Below are 15,320 nucleotides of genomic sequence, written 5' to 3'. Positions count from 1 at the left end.
CTGATAGGTAGGTCTAGACCACACTATAATTTGCAGTAATCCAATAATCTCCCAAGCATTTGGAGCAAAGTGGAAGAAAACCTTGGACATAACTTAACTATGGGTGGGCGGCTATCTTACACTACATATCTTGATTTGGGTATTGAGATTATCAATTCATTTGTTTACTTTGTTTTGTTTTTTGTCTAGTTGCATCACTTTTTCTTCTTAAGCTGCCCGATCAAAATCAACTTTTTATCGGGCGTAAAACGATTATTTTTTCATTTGAGATCATGCACAGCCACGCAATTGATTTCAATAATGTTGGCCGATCAGACTTCTTCTCAGGACTGCATGGGCGTGTAAAAACTGGGCTGATTGACATCTCTCCTGTTTGCTTTGTTGCACTATTTTGGAGCTGGACACGTGACACCACACATAATTGCCAGCACACCCTTGCCCAACTTCAACCTGAGCAGAAGTCTAATCAGCCATAATAACTGAAAACACCTGTGTGGGCGTGAAAAGCCTTTCTGTCTCATCTGCATGGAGAACATTGCAATTACCCAGGAGAACAACTCCAGCTGGCACTACTCTAGTATAAATACGGATTCATCGCAATATAATGTGCGTCAAGGGAGTCCGAACTGCATTGATATACACGCTAAAAAGCGAGTATGCGTCTATACAACATTACAATTTTGACATACAAATTAGTGTGTCATACGTACGCCATTTCGTAAGATCAGTCTGTTATCCCAAATGTTTTCAACAATCTTCAAATCCAGAGAAATCTGTTTCAATCAATGACACAGAGTGTGTTGGTTCACATAGAAAGAGAAGTCTAAGTCTGAATCTAAGTCTATATCCTTTTGACCCCTTTGGTTGCGCTAACCTTTCTTTTTTTCTTTACCTACACTCACCTACACAGAAAATTGGTAGCTTCAAACATCGATAAGTTCTTTTCTGACAAACGCACATGAAGCTCAATTTGAATAGGATTGTGAAAAATAAGAAAACGTTAATCCTTTTGAGTCAAAAGTCTGTGAAAATGCTTTTTCTGTTTTGCCATGTGACTGGAATTTAGCATGAATGTGTGTTTGTGTGTTTTTTTCATGACGTGACGTCATGTAACGTAAATCTCTATGGGGGAAAGCATTTGTTTGGTGCTTAGTTTGTGACTCGCTGAGCTTTTATATCTGAGTTCATCCGTGGAGGTAAAATTGTTAGTGTCAGCACATACAGTTCTATAGAAGTGCTTTCTTTCCTGGCCTGTTACATTCCAGACCAGATGTGAACATTTGAGCTTTAAGAGGATCTTCTTTTGTGCATTTTGTTTTTAACACATCACATGGCCAACCACTTGCAGACACACACACACACACACAATGTGTATTTAACAACTGAATATAGACATAACACACAATCTCTATTGTGGACCACAGAAAACGTTTTTGAGCCTAAACTGTAATGAACAATTACTTACTATCATAAGTTTGCATAATTTTAAACAAAGGCAGCGTCAAAACTGTGATGTTCTATGATCTATTATATTTTGTACGTTTCAAGATTTTCATTACAGACGAGGCTTTTTAATCGGCATTTTTTATAAGATGAGTTACAAGAGACCATACAAGGTCATACAAAGCATGTCAGACAGAGGGTGAATACAGCCATGGGCAGTATGTGAAACATGAAGTGTTTTTTGAACAAAAATGCATGTAAACATGTACTAGTACAAACAAAAAATAAAAGTATTAACCTGAAAATGTTATATAACAGTTGCCCTTTAAGGTTTGCATGAAAGGTGCTATATAAATAAAGTTGAGTTAAGTTGACTTATATACGAAAGTGACGTTAAAGAAAAGTAACAAAGTAATTAAGAAGCTTACATTATTAAAGGGATACTTTTAATCCTACTCTTTGTCATGTTTGTGTGGGCAGTGTGTGTAGATAAACACTGTTTGGCTTCGGGGAGCCAATAACTCAATCAAGGACGGAAGCCACACAGCATTCAGTTGTACACATTGCCATGGCACAGAGCTGAATTTAGATCAGCAAAATTTCTCTTGAAGTATCAATGCAATGCTGACACAACATCCCCAGAGAATATACAGTGTCTGCTACTGTCTGTGTGTCAACGACTTCAGTTATATCAAGGTACAATTTCACTATGCTGTTGCTACACTAAAATACAGCTGGAGGTTGGGAATTAAACCTTGCAGTTCTATTCTGTAAATGAACAAAACCTGTGCAATGTTTTACTTGCAGCACTGTTGCAGTAAAAAGGAAACAGTCATTCTTATAGAACAATTTATTGAAACATACAATGTGTCCACACATTTTTGATTAGCGTTTAGAAATGTAATCTGAGTTTGATGTAATGTATTCAGTTACCCAGCTATTTGAATAAGAATATTTTTCTGTTAAAGCTAAGAGTTTAATTTCAGGCACCACGCAGCGTCTCTCTACAGCATGTTGGCCTCACAGGAGTCAGGCTGCAGTATTTTAAGTGTAACAATGAAATTAATTGATTTTCTAAACCATGGATAGAAAAAGGCATAGATCACAGGGTTGAGACAGGAGTTAAAATAGTACAAACATATGACAAATGCAGCAGACGAAGCATTAAGCAAGCTGTCTTGGCCTGTAATAGCCACACAATAATATGGGCAGAGACATATTAGAAACACAACTACAACAACACCAATACTCCTGGCTGCTTTTATCTCAGATTTCTTAGCATTTACTTTCACTGAGCGCTGACGTGTGACAGCTGCAACATGAGACCGCATGGCACGAGCCTGAGACACAGCCACCACAAACACTCTCATATACAGAACAACAATAACGGTAATGGGAACAATGAATGAAAAAATAACATCTGCTATTCCAGCAATGTAGTTGGTGAAAAATATACACTCTCCAGAGCAGGAATTAAACCTGCCTGGTTGTTTAAGACTATCATTCAAAACAAGACTTTGAAAGATAACAGAACATATCCAGCACAGACAAACACAAACTTGAACTCTTTTGTGTGTAACTTTAGTGGAGTAATGCATAGGATAACAAATAGCCACATAGCGGTCAACAGATATGAGCACCATGTTCCCTGCTGAGGTAGAGGTGATAACATATGCTAGATACTGATACAGAGCACATATGAGGTCACCAAGGAACCAGCAGCCGTCTATGAGTATAATTTGAAAGAACATAAGGAGGCCCACGAAGAAATCTGAGACAGCCAGAGAGAGGAGGATGAGGTTGGTGGGGGTTTGGAGCTGCCTGGAGAAAAAGACCAGCAATACATTTATCATTACACCTAGAATCAATTATCATTCAGCTAAAATCAGACACATTAAAGTCTGAAATACAACAGCATTATTTTGAAAATAATTCTCAATTCCTCACAGTTTGAGATCCAGCAATACTTATTATCATTATCCACCAGGTCTATAAATGAATTAAGCGTTTGGCTACCTGAAGTGGGAGATGGAGATGATGACCAGCAGGTTAAGAGTCACAGTGATCAGAGAGATGGAAGACAGCAGAATGTAGATCAGCATGGACTCAAAGTGAGGACGCACTGGCTTCCTGCAGGAGGTGTTGAGGAGTTGTGGGAAGCAGAGTTCTGTTCCCTCCAAGGTCTCCATCAGCAGAGAGAGGAGACACTGCTGAACTTTGGCAGCTTTCTGACTAAAACTATATGTCATACAACTGATTTATCTCTATCCTCCCTGCCCACGCCTCCTCCCCTCTTCACCGATATTGCTGTTTTTATCTCCCTTGAGATTTAAATACAGTTTTCTGTACTCATCTTCCTCGGGTGACCAGATTTCCCAGAACTAAATCCGGGACACTTTACGCGTGATTGTAGTACTCTTGCACGCACATGCTTTTTAACGTGAACATGTGCCAGCCCAGGTCAGACATAGACACAATTTTTCCAACAGCACACGCAGGCCTACTGATCAAAACATTATGGGCTATCTGTTTACAAATATACATTGGCTGAACAGAAAATGCAAATGCAGCCCGCTACGATTGACTGACACACAGACACACACACGCACACACACACACACTTTGTTAAAATCACACGCTGGACGCTTTATTGCTTTATCGCTTTCTACATGGGTTTAGTTAGCAATTGGGCTGTAATAAGACAACGTTGGTTATGTAATCCTTGACAACTGGGACAATTTCGTAGAGGTTGGAGTAAACCGGGACATTGTAGGGTCCCAAAAGGCGTTTGTAAATTATATAGAGTGGTCTAGTCCTATTCTATCTGTAAAGTGTCCTGAGATAACTCATTATAATTTGACACTATAAATAAAGTTGAATTGAATTGAAATTGAGTTGTTTACTTTGAGCAATTTTTTCCATCCTAAATCAGTTGAGGGAAATGGTGTCCTAAAGGTTAGAGAAGCAGACTTGTGACAAGTAGGTAGTTGGTTCAATCCCCAGACCAAAAGGATCAAATCTTGGTGGGGCTGAGTGAAGGACCATTACCACCACTGAGGTCTCGTTGAGCATCGCCTTAACCCCAACCCGCTCCAGTGGAGCTGCTCAGTGGCCAGCAGATCCGGTTGAACTGGTCAGCTTCCAGACATGAATGTGTAACTGTTTGAATGTGATCAGGACATCCTGCAAAAGAAAGGCTTCCTCTCAGCAGTGATGAGAATAACGTTGTTGCTTCTTTCAGTATCTTCCCATCTTAATAACGCCATTACCGTTAGAGGCAGAAAGACTTATTTTCTTGCTTGGTTAGTGGGCAGTGCACGAGACAAGCCCATAAATGCTGATGATTGTCTGAGGTTGAGTACAATGGTAAGACAATCAGATGTTCGGTTTTCTTTTTAGATACATATGGTGTTCTTGAGGTGTTCCAATCTGGTTTTAAGACATTTTATAGCACTGAATACGCACTTTTAAGAGTTTTTTGTTATCTTTTCATCTCAACGGATTTTGGAGATTATGTAATTCTTATGCTTTTCGATTTTACAGCAGCATTTGACACAGTTGACCACAACGCCTCGAGCACGGAGTGGCGCTTAAGAGCACTGCCGTAGAGGGGTTAAGGTCATAGTCGTCAGAGAGAGATTTTAGAGTCAGTTTTGGTGGCTCTATTTCACCTTCTGTGCCCCTCACATGTGGAGTACCCCTTGGATCTATCTTACAAAGACATAACGTCAGCTTCCATCTCTATGCAGATGATTCACAAATCTACCTGCCCATCAAACGAAATGATGATAGTTCTCTGACAAAATTAGTTGACTTTTCTAAACGAGATCACACCACCCCTGTTTTTGCCTCTCTTCACTTGCTCCCAGTTAATTTTAGGATTGATTTCAAGATTCTACTGTTTGTTTTTAAAGCCCTTCATGGATTAGCTCCAGTCTACATCATGGATCTGTTGAAGCCACATACTTCGTCAAGGTCATTAAGGTCTGTGAACCAGTCTCTTGTTGTCCCTAAAACTACTCTAGTCCTCACTAACAAGTTTCAAATCATTTCACTGGAGTTACCGTTATTATTTTTCGTGTCATCAATACCAAATTCAGTCTAACTGGATGGGAATATACAGTACTGTATGTTGACGCACCACTACAAGATGACTCTACGGATTTGGCGACATTCAGGATACATAGTAGTATGGACGTTACTATTTTTATGATTGAAAATGAAGAAAACAGAGATCCCAGAGATTCGCCAGACAAGCAGCAAGACATTACCGATCATCCTCGGCCTTATCTGAGAGAGATGTTTGAGATAGTAGGCATCACAAATGAATCCTAAAAGTATGGGGAACTAATAAATTAATGTCTGTTTACTAATTCATATTTAATTCTTTATTTTCTTTCCAGAAGCCATATTCGATCAAACACACATAGAGATAAAGTAAGAAAGTGAACTTGAGTATACTGTAGGTGTGTTTTGCTAACAAACCTGCATTCTACAATGTGCTCTTGTGTAGCACACACACACACGCGCGTACACAGGCACGCACACATGCATACATGCAGACACGCACGCACACACACACACACACACACACTCACTGACTCACACACATACACTGACCCAAGCCCATGAGACTGGATTTGTGTGAAGCACTCAACACAACAAACATCCACAAATGCATAATGCTCAAATTGCTCTCGTTAAAGATTCACACCTTGTTGTATTCACGTCAGATGTTTGCAAACTCTAATCTCAGAGGGATTATTCCAAGAAGAGGTGTTAGATATTTACCCATGTTCCAAGGTAAACATATGATGTAAAATCCACACATTAACACATGAGGCAAAGTCTGTGGAGAGAGAAAAAAAGGTAACTTAGCAACACATGATGCAACCCCGTCTGACCAGACCATTAAAAAGTTATCAGTAAATTAATGATATTACATGTAGTTACAATTCATGTAAGTCTAAACTTTTTTTCATGGCATTGTTGGTGTTTAGACCTTGTGTGTGGAACTGCTTTGAATGATTCATGCATAATGTACTTCTAATATTGCTAAATCCTTCAAGTCACAGAAAATTCTCAATAGCCGTATGTTCTGCATATGAATGCTCTGCATACCAATGTTCTTGTCATTCTTGCTACCTTTTCCATTAGCAGCTCTGAGAGTGACACACAATCAAAAGTTGCCTTAATAGTATATGTAAATGGGCTGTTCTTAAATAGTACTTTTCTAGTCTCAATGACTGTTTAAAGCGCTTTTACATAGTACAGGAACCGTTCACCATTCACACACATTCATACACTGTGGCCAAGGCAACCAGACAAAGTGCCACCTGCTCATCAGATAAACACTCACACACGTACACTGCGATTGCGCAGCATTGGGGGCAGCTTTGGGTTCAGCGTCTTGCCCAAGGACACTTTGGGGACTGCAGGGCCAGGGATCGAAACACCAAACCTTCTGATTGGAAGGCCACAGCTGCCCAACAACAAGATAACTGGAAATATGTGAACAAGAATGCTGACGGAATGGGAATTTATTGAATGTGCTCAGTAATGAGAGATAAATAAATGCAGCAACAAAACCATAAAAGAATCTCCTTGCTGTGACGCGGTTTTTAACAGCAGTCTCCTAAAAAGTTACGTTCCCATACAACTAAACTGCATTATCAAGTACATTTATTAGATTACACACCCTTGTTCCAGGAAAAGGCATATGTGGTGCAGGTTGGCACAGTTTGTTTTTGTTGCCAATTGTAGACCCTGGGCTGTCTACAGAGACTGCATTTTTTTACAGTGTACTGAGTAGATGTTTGCTGTATGTGACAACAAATGTTTTAGCCTAAAAACACCTGAGATCGCTTAGAGCCCCTTTAAATAATGCAAATAATACATTTATTTTTTATAGAACTTTTTTAAACACTCAAAGACCTTTTACATTTTTCGTTTACGAACAGACAAAAGGTATGTAGACTTGACAGACAAAAAAAAAGTGAGACACATAGGCAGGGCATGGAATTAACACCCGCCCATCCTTTCAAATCGAGTAAATTTTGCAATTGGCGGGAAAACTGTCAATCAACCTGCCACGTTGGCTGGTAGCCAATAAGAATTGAGTAATTCAGACGCTTAACTATCAGTAAGCAGAGTACGCAGTTGCTTACTGGCCCGGACCAATCAGGGGCCGGCATCACTGGCCCCTGATTGGTCTGTCCCACGTACAGCCACTGACCAATCAGGAGTGAAAACGGGTCAAATTAATTTCCTTATTTCTGATATGAAGACGAGACATGTGTAACTCGAAGATCTCACCAACAAAATGTACAGCGAAAGACGCCCTGCCAACATGGACACATTTTAACATCAATGTGCTCTGTAACGTTTTTACACTATAACGTCGCTGAAAGTTGGAGGATGCAGGAAAAAAACGCAGATGAGATGTACAGGATGACCTAAATTGAGGACATTATCGAAGGTGCATTGATAAGTCAATGTCTAATAAATGCTTTATCATTGTGTGTCCCAGCCTGGGCCCCCTAATACAGCAACAGCGCAAGGTCCACGATTAGGCTCATAGAGATACATCAATTCCTGTTTTTCACCTTTATGAGGCAAAATAAGGGGCTGGTAAAAAGTGACAGTGGCAGGTGGATTATTAAATCTAACCCTAACCCCCCTAACACAATCCATTGGGCTAGAGTGCTGTCAGTTTGACAAACGCTGATTTCCATTGGATCAGAGTCTGTCCCTTGGCTGCCTGTTCTGTCACTCTCAGTAGCCCTTGTTACAGGAACAATTAACCTTTCCATGACGACTATCCAAACTTTTGATTTAAAGTGTCAGAATGAAACAGGAAGTAGTTTCATGCAGACTCTTGTTTTGACAGTTTGACAGTTTACTGAGCTAAAACCCGTAAATAGGAAATCACATTATAATTCACCACGTTAGAAACACGTTAGAAATAAGGGGGTAAGCCTCTGCTCTCTATGCGTAGCTCATGGCGCCATTTTGATGCTACCAAGCCATCACCCACCGTTAGCATGCCATTCATTTTGGAGCCACTTTGACAGTGAATAACTTTACTCTATTTGTCCGACGTTTATTTCTAAAGAAATACAGTAATATATAAAAGGCTCCATTACCTTGTAGCTCCTGTTATGGCTCCGTAGCAAACGTTTTTGTAAAAATAGGCTAACGATTGTGTCATAACCACGCAATTTACTGTTGCACAATAGAGGAATCACTGTATAGTACAATGCTAGATGGGAGAAATTCCCACACATTGGATCTTTGGAGGGGAGAAGACAAGACTTTCAACCAGGAAACAGGTGTTCATGTCCCGGGAGAACTACATAAGACGACTAGGGTTTTATCCAAGCCTAACCATTCACTTTGATGTCTAAACTGAAATCCCTGCAGAACAGTCACAGATTTGTTGGCTAAACTTAGCTGCAACAGCCGCTAACCTCACGGTGATCTGAACAGTTAAACAGGACTGTCATGTGAACGGCCATCACGTGACAGGCCGCTGGTTACTATATTTTTTTCATTACATATTTTTCATACTATATCATACAAGCACATTCATGAGAATGCATTGCTGTAAGACTGCCTGTGCCTCCGTCTGTTGTCCATGGTCAGTGTTACACCTACAATGCAATCTGCTGCTGTCCTTTAACTTTACATATAGTTTAATAAGGAGAGACTTTGTTGCAAAACTTTATTAGTAAGCTACATACGAACAATATGAAATGTACATATAAAATGTAAAAAGTCTTTGGAGATTAGATTCCATTGTATAAAATAGGTTTTAAAGGCTTAGGAAAACCAAGACATATCTTTATTAGTAAGCTACATACAAACAATATGAAATGTACATATAAAATGTAAAAAGTCTTTGGAGATTAGATTCCATTGTATAAAATAGGTTTTAAAGGCTTAGGAAAACCAAGACATATCCCCCGTTGGAGTCTTGACACTGGTGGTGAGGTGAAGCATGCATTTTCTGTTCAATATAATATTTGTATACCTTCAGTTAAATGACTGCCTTATCTATATCTATTTTTATATTGCTTTAAGTAAGGAAGGATACTTTTGGACAAATCAATTTTATTGATGCAATGTAATGTGACAAATTAAATGTTCATATATAAGAAACATTCAGAAATGGTTACATGTGATAGTGAATACAATCACAACCCTGGGCAACAGCAGCAGAGGGCTGGAGAGTCCAACTTCATTTAAATTAATTGTACATGGATTTATGTGTTAGCCTCCTTCCTTTTTCTTACTGTTTTATTCGAGGATATGCAAAAAACACTTTTGGGACCCACCCAGATTTTGACCAATGATTGTCTAAATGTAGGGGATGTGGACTGGCATGCATCAGGACAACAATAAATCCAATTGGGGGGGTTTGGGGTGTGGCAGGATGCGGGTTCATAGAAGAGCAGATTCTCATTCACTTTGTTATCTGCCTTCTTCCCCGCCTCCTGTTCTCTATTTCCCTGGTGTTAACCTTTTAATTATCATTTATATTTTCCTCAATTTTGCAAGATCAAATGTATTTGCTTCTTCAGGCCACGATATCTCTAGGAACCTCTTCTTATATCCTCTCTACTATTATGTGTACTTTGCTCTGGCACTTGTTCACCACCATACACCATTTAGTTTAATAAAAAGTTATGTACAGTGTAAAACTGTCATAGCACACCAAAGTTGAAGCATCATGTACGTGAAATCACTCAGTGTAAGCATTACATAGCTTCCACTAAGTTGAATGTTGAAAGCACAGATTGAAAAGGGTTAAATTAATATTAAATCTTACATATGCACTTCTATCCAATGTACTGCAATAGCTAATATCAAAGTGTGCATAATGCACAGTAGCAGAAAACATGGTCACTCTACACAGTCTTTGTCTCACCCTGCTGTTTGTCTTCAGTAGTACAGGTTCAATTCACTTAGAAAAAACAAATAAAAAAAGATTGAGACTATGATACCAGCTGCGTGTGTCCCCTTTCTTTACACTCAGCATGAGACCAGAGGTGACCAAAGACGAGCCAGCTACCCACAATAAATGTCCATGGGTGGATTCCTTGGCTGAGGAGCTTTCCTCATTTCTACATAGGTGCAGTTCTCAGGCTCTCGGTAGCAACACTAAAACACAAAGAGAAAGGTCACACATTTGTTAGGGTAGCTCAGTGAGTACATCCAACATTGTTAAATAAGTGTATATATAACTCCATCTGTTAATTTTCAGACATGTTATAGAAACATTGTTTTTTGTTGTTCTTTTAGCTTTCATTGTATTATTTTTAAATGTTTGATATAATATGCTGTTTCTCTGCCGACAGGGTCATGAGAGATTTCTAAATTAAAAATGTTAGCTTAATTTAGTTCAAAACTAGAAGGGCACTGGGAGAGCGCAGACCTCCACCAAGGCATACCCTATCTCACATTGTTGATGTAAGATGAAGCTTCCCAGTCGAAAACACATTTTTCCACATTACCACATTAATGGAAAATACAAACGCTCTATATCACAATGTTAACAAAAGCGGAAGATAACTCGTGAAATTGTAAGGAGTTCTTCCATCAAGTTTCTTGAATATTGGGCCAAAGGTGTTTCTGTAATCATGCTGACAGACAGATAAACAAATTGAACAAATCGAACAGAAACACAACCTCCTGGGTGAAGGTAACAAACTAGAGTAGGAGCAGTAGGAGAGTGAAAAGATAATTTCATTTTGGCTCTAACGTTATTGACTATTGAAAAATAGGAGTATATGTATGCCAAAAATGTGGGAAACAGAGGCTCTAGTATTAATATGTCAGGGTAAAGTTATTGCCCTGGGATTGGGCACAGATGAAGGCTTGATTACTAAAATTGCACCACACCAACATAAAAGGTTAAACTAAGACTCAGAACATGTAATATGCCCAATGTTGCAATAACTGTAACAGAGAAGAAAAACACAAAGTCAAATTGGACTTTTTGAATTGGGGTATCCTCTGTGTTACTTAATGGACTGGCCTCACCTTAGTTCTGTGTTATTTGGGTCACTTGTGTGTTTTTGGTGAATTAATTGAATACATCAAGAAAAAAACAATTCAAACACAATTATAAGCAATAAAATAAAAGACAAACTACAGACATATATGATAAGTGGCAGAGACAGATAGTCACCCTCAGACTGATGTACAAGGAGGTGATGACAAAGCTGTACAGAAAGATCAGAGCCAGCAGACCAATCAGAATCCACCTGAGCTGATGAGGCGCAGGAGGAGGTGTGGGGTGAATTATGCAGGGTCCTTCCTTTTGACCTAATAAAAAGAATAGTAAGGCAAATTACTGTAATTTACTTTGTAAATTAAGTGTTGATTGACACATATTCGTAATCTGAAAGTGGATAAATATTGAAGCCCCTTAAAACTTTTTTAAAGCCCATATTATGAAGAAAATACCGTTTTCTGGGATTTGGGGTTATTTTGTGTCTCTGGTGATTCCACAAGCATAAAAACTTGGGAAAAAACTATCTAATTTCTGAATGTCCTCAACCTTCAGTCTCTGGGTCACTAGCCAAGATGAGGTGGCTAACCGTGGGACATGCTAGTTCGTTCTCTACACAACACACACTAGTTTACCATAATCTCCAAAAGAACTACTCCCATGTCCCTCTTTTGCAGCTATTCCACAAATACGCCCTCGTCTAGAAGAAGTCTCCCAGCTAATCCTGCCTTGGACTGACCAAAGGTCAAGAAACAGTTATCTAGCTGATGGGATCTTACCTAGCTACTGAGCATGTGCGACCTCCAACAAAGATAGTATAGAAGTGTGATGTCTCACTCTGTAGCTAAAACAGAGACCCAAACTCACAGGAGTATTTTTGAGTCCCAAAAAGTGTTTTATTCAGAAACTAACAAAAATACTTATTTTTACTATGTTTTTGTCATTCATGTCATTCAATCAAGACATACTGTATGACAGGAGATACATATAACTATGTGTGTTGCATTTGAAATGATTTCTTCATTAAAGTTTTGAACATACCTGGCAGCAGCGTGGTTGGTGTTCCTGTCTTGGTGTAATCTAGATCACCAATTTTTACCGTGAACTCACACTCATACGTCATGGTCATTGCCTGTGGCCCAATGTTGAGTATGATGAAATGCCACTTTTTGGGATTCTCTTGAAGCATGGTGATGTTCTTACAGTCTTTCTTCCCTTTTCGGCAGAGCCGTTGTTTTTCTGTCCTGAGAGAGAGAGAAAGAGAGAGAAAGTAAGTAAACTATGTTTATAGATTAGATATAGATATGCACACATTATGTCTACCACCTGGAACCAAGTCTTCAATAAAATTGCTCTAGGATTAATACAGCATTTTGGGAAATACACTTATTCACTTTTTTGCCAAGAGCTAGATCAGAAGCATGATAGCACACTAGGTCAAGAAAAAGTCCACCACACGGACCATCCTAAAACTCATCTGCTACGAATCGGAAATCCTTTCACTGGCCCGAATTCCCTCATGCTCCATCCATAGTCTAGCTAGCTGTCTGGATTCAGCCTGCAGAGATCTGAGGAACAGTTAGCCGTGGTCTTCAGAAATCCACAGGAGCTTAAAATGCCAACTCAAAGAAAGCGGAAGTGAACGGACATCGGATGAAAAGGCATCCAACAGAATTCTTTGCGGCATCGGAGCAATCCCAGAAGTGGAACGTCGTGAACATAGACTACACTCAACCCCACCCTTTTGCTCCTTCCCCACATAAACCAGGTTCCAAAAATCTGCCTTCTTCCACCTCAAGAGCATAGCCCGGCTTTGGACGGTCCTGGCCTCTGCTGCTGCCAAAACACCTATCCATGCCTTTATAACCTCCAGACTTGAACACTGCCATGGTATCCTCTATGGCAGTGTTACTCAATGCACGGCTTGCAAGCCTCCTACAGCCTGCCAGTTATAATCGTTCAGTCAATAAAGATATTTCATAAAACACTAAAAACAAGGAGGGCTAATATAAAAAAACTCTAAGTCTGCTCTATTACAAGTAATTTTATTTTTATAAATTACCCAAAACAGTGCCATTACAAGATGGAAGAATAGACTAGAAAAGATATTTAACTTGCTCTGCCCATCCGGCAATTACACTGACTCACTGCGGAGTTCTCAGTTTGTCTTTCAAACTCTTAACGCTGAATGTGCTCTTGGATGATCAGCTACACGATGGGCTAATGTAGAACAAATTGCATATTGTATGTTCAGGGATGACGGATTGATAAGAAGACATGTTATTTTTAACTGGATGTAACTTTTGATACTTTGCGGTAAAAGTGGATCTCCTGTTGACTTTTTCCAATCAGCGTGGCCCTCATAAAATAATAATAATAATAATAATAACAAAAATGAAGATCACTGCTCCATGGTTTACCATACAAGATCTTCAATCAACTTTGTCACTCATGTGCTCACTGGCACCATAGACAGTTAAAGAAACAGACCAACAGATCCCGTTGCTCTGGACGGAGACCAGTGAAGGATATTAGAAGCACTTTTCTGGTGATAACTAAGTGTTACTGCCTAGCCTCCAACTCAGCTTGACGGTGTAGATGTGACGTGAGCAATGTGTCTGAAATTTGTAAGTCTTCTGGTAGCTGTGCCAAGAGAAATCTCAATTATTCCCAATCAGCAGAGATGGAGAGCGTTAGGTATATGTAAGGAGAGAACACTGGCACAGGCTAATTATTGCTAAAATACTAGTTAACATTAGTAACTAAACATGAATAGCTAATGTAAGTTAAAACAGTCTGCAAGCTTCTCCTGACAATACGGTCCTTTGTTGCTTAGTTATGCAACAATCGTTAGCCAAGTATTTAAGCTCTTCAGATGTAAAGTTATTTGCTGTTAAAGTGACGCCAAGATGAATGTAGTCAATGGGATGCTAGTGACAGGTAAAGGCTTTGTAGCAATAAAATGGCGCCATAGGCTTACCCCCCTGACTGTCACCCGCTGCAGAGACAACACCCCCCCTGTCCTTTAAGACCCACTGGCTTTGGTTAAAGGTTCTCTAAGCGATGTCACACGTTTTTAGAACGTTTTTTGTCACAAACAGAAAATTTCTCCTCGCTATCTGCTAGCTGCCTGTCCCCGGAACACACTGTAAAAATACATGGCCTCTGTTGACAGCTCAGGGTCTATAAACGGCAACAGAAACAAACCGCGTCAACCTACACCACAAACCATAACATAGAGTGTTCCAGCCTATGTATGTGAAAAAAAGATTTGTAGCCCAAAAACTGAGTGACATTGCTTAGAGCACCTTTAAACACCAGATCCCCCACCTCTCTGACCTCTAGAACCCCAACCTCAGGTCTGCAGGCACCATCCTGCTGCCAACCATGCGGACCAAGTGCCCGAACCTGTGGCCTTAAGAAGCAGCTATCCTCCCCCTGTGGAACGCCCACTTTAACCACATATCCGAGAGGCCAACACCCTGCCCATCTTTAGAGACCCTGAAACCTAGCCAGACAGCCCAGGCTCCTTATCTACTCATTTATTTTATTCTGCTCTACTTAGAAAAATAGTACCTAGAAAAGTGCTAAATCAAGTAGATTTATTTTCATTATACAACTCATGAAACAGCAAACTGACCTTTTTAAACGTCACTTTTTTATACAAATTAACCAAACTAGATGTAAAGTGTTATGTTTATTTACATGTGCTGATTTTGCTACCTCTGGACAGAGCCAGGCCAGCTGTTTCCTCCTGTTCCCAGTCACTCCATGAGAGTGGTATCAATTAGGGATGAGCGAGTACAGCATTATCTGTATCTGTATCTGTATCTGTTTACCACATGAATTATCTGTATCCGGA

General features: G+C 39.7%; 2 protein-coding genes across 3 annotated transcripts in view; both read right to left on the bottom strand.

Annotated features, from left to right (window-relative positions):
• Positions 1-2,447: 2,447 nt before the first annotated feature.
• Positions 2,448-3,632, bottom strand: LOC117953188 (trace amine-associated receptor 13c-like). The gene is made up of 2 exons (XM_034886005.1): positions 3,460-3,632; positions 2,448-3,264 (listed from the first exon to the last, which is right to left on the bottom strand). Exons 1-2 carry the CDS (start codon positions 3,630-3,632, stop codon positions 2,448-2,450), a joined length of 990 nt encoding a protein of 329 aa, XP_034741896.1.
• A 6,194-nt stretch (positions 3,633-9,826) lies between these two features.
• Positions 9,827-15,320, bottom strand: part of LOC117953407 — a 7,507-nt gene continuing 2,013 nt past the window's right edge. The window contains exons 4-6 of one of the 2 annotated variants that reach the window (XM_034886403.1): positions 12,500-12,705; positions 11,636-11,772; positions 9,827-10,605 (exon numbers count right to left, since the gene is read on the bottom strand). In XM_034886403.1, coding sequence (XP_034742294.1) covers positions 10,513-10,605; positions 11,636-11,772; positions 12,500-12,705 — 436 coding nt within the window. In that variant the 3' untranslated portion in view covers positions 9,827-10,512. The remainder of the gene's footprint in view (positions 10,606-11,635; positions 11,773-12,499; positions 12,706-15,320) is intronic. The other variant, XM_034886404.1, reaches the window with a different exon arrangement.

Source organism: Etheostoma cragini, chromosome 11, assembly GCF_013103735.1.
Source record: "Etheostoma cragini isolate CJK2018 chromosome 11, CSU_Ecrag_1.0, whole genome shotgun sequence".
Taxonomy (NCBI): domain Eukaryota; kingdom Metazoa; phylum Chordata; class Actinopteri; order Perciformes; family Percidae; genus Etheostoma; species Etheostoma cragini.
This window is presented reverse-complemented; position numbering and strand designations above follow the sequence as displayed.

What these genes read in the sequence shown, in the direction of transcription:
- LOC117953188 (XM_034886005.1), bottom strand. Translation starts at nt 3,632, where the DNA reads ATGGAGACCTTGGAGGGAACAGAACTCTGCTTCCCACAACTCCTCAAC. An exon ending in ATCTCCATCTCCCACTTCAG is followed by an intron (nt 3,265 to 3,459) that starts GTAGCCAAACGC and finishes CTTTTTCTCCAG; the next exon opens with GCAGCTCCAAACCCCCACCA.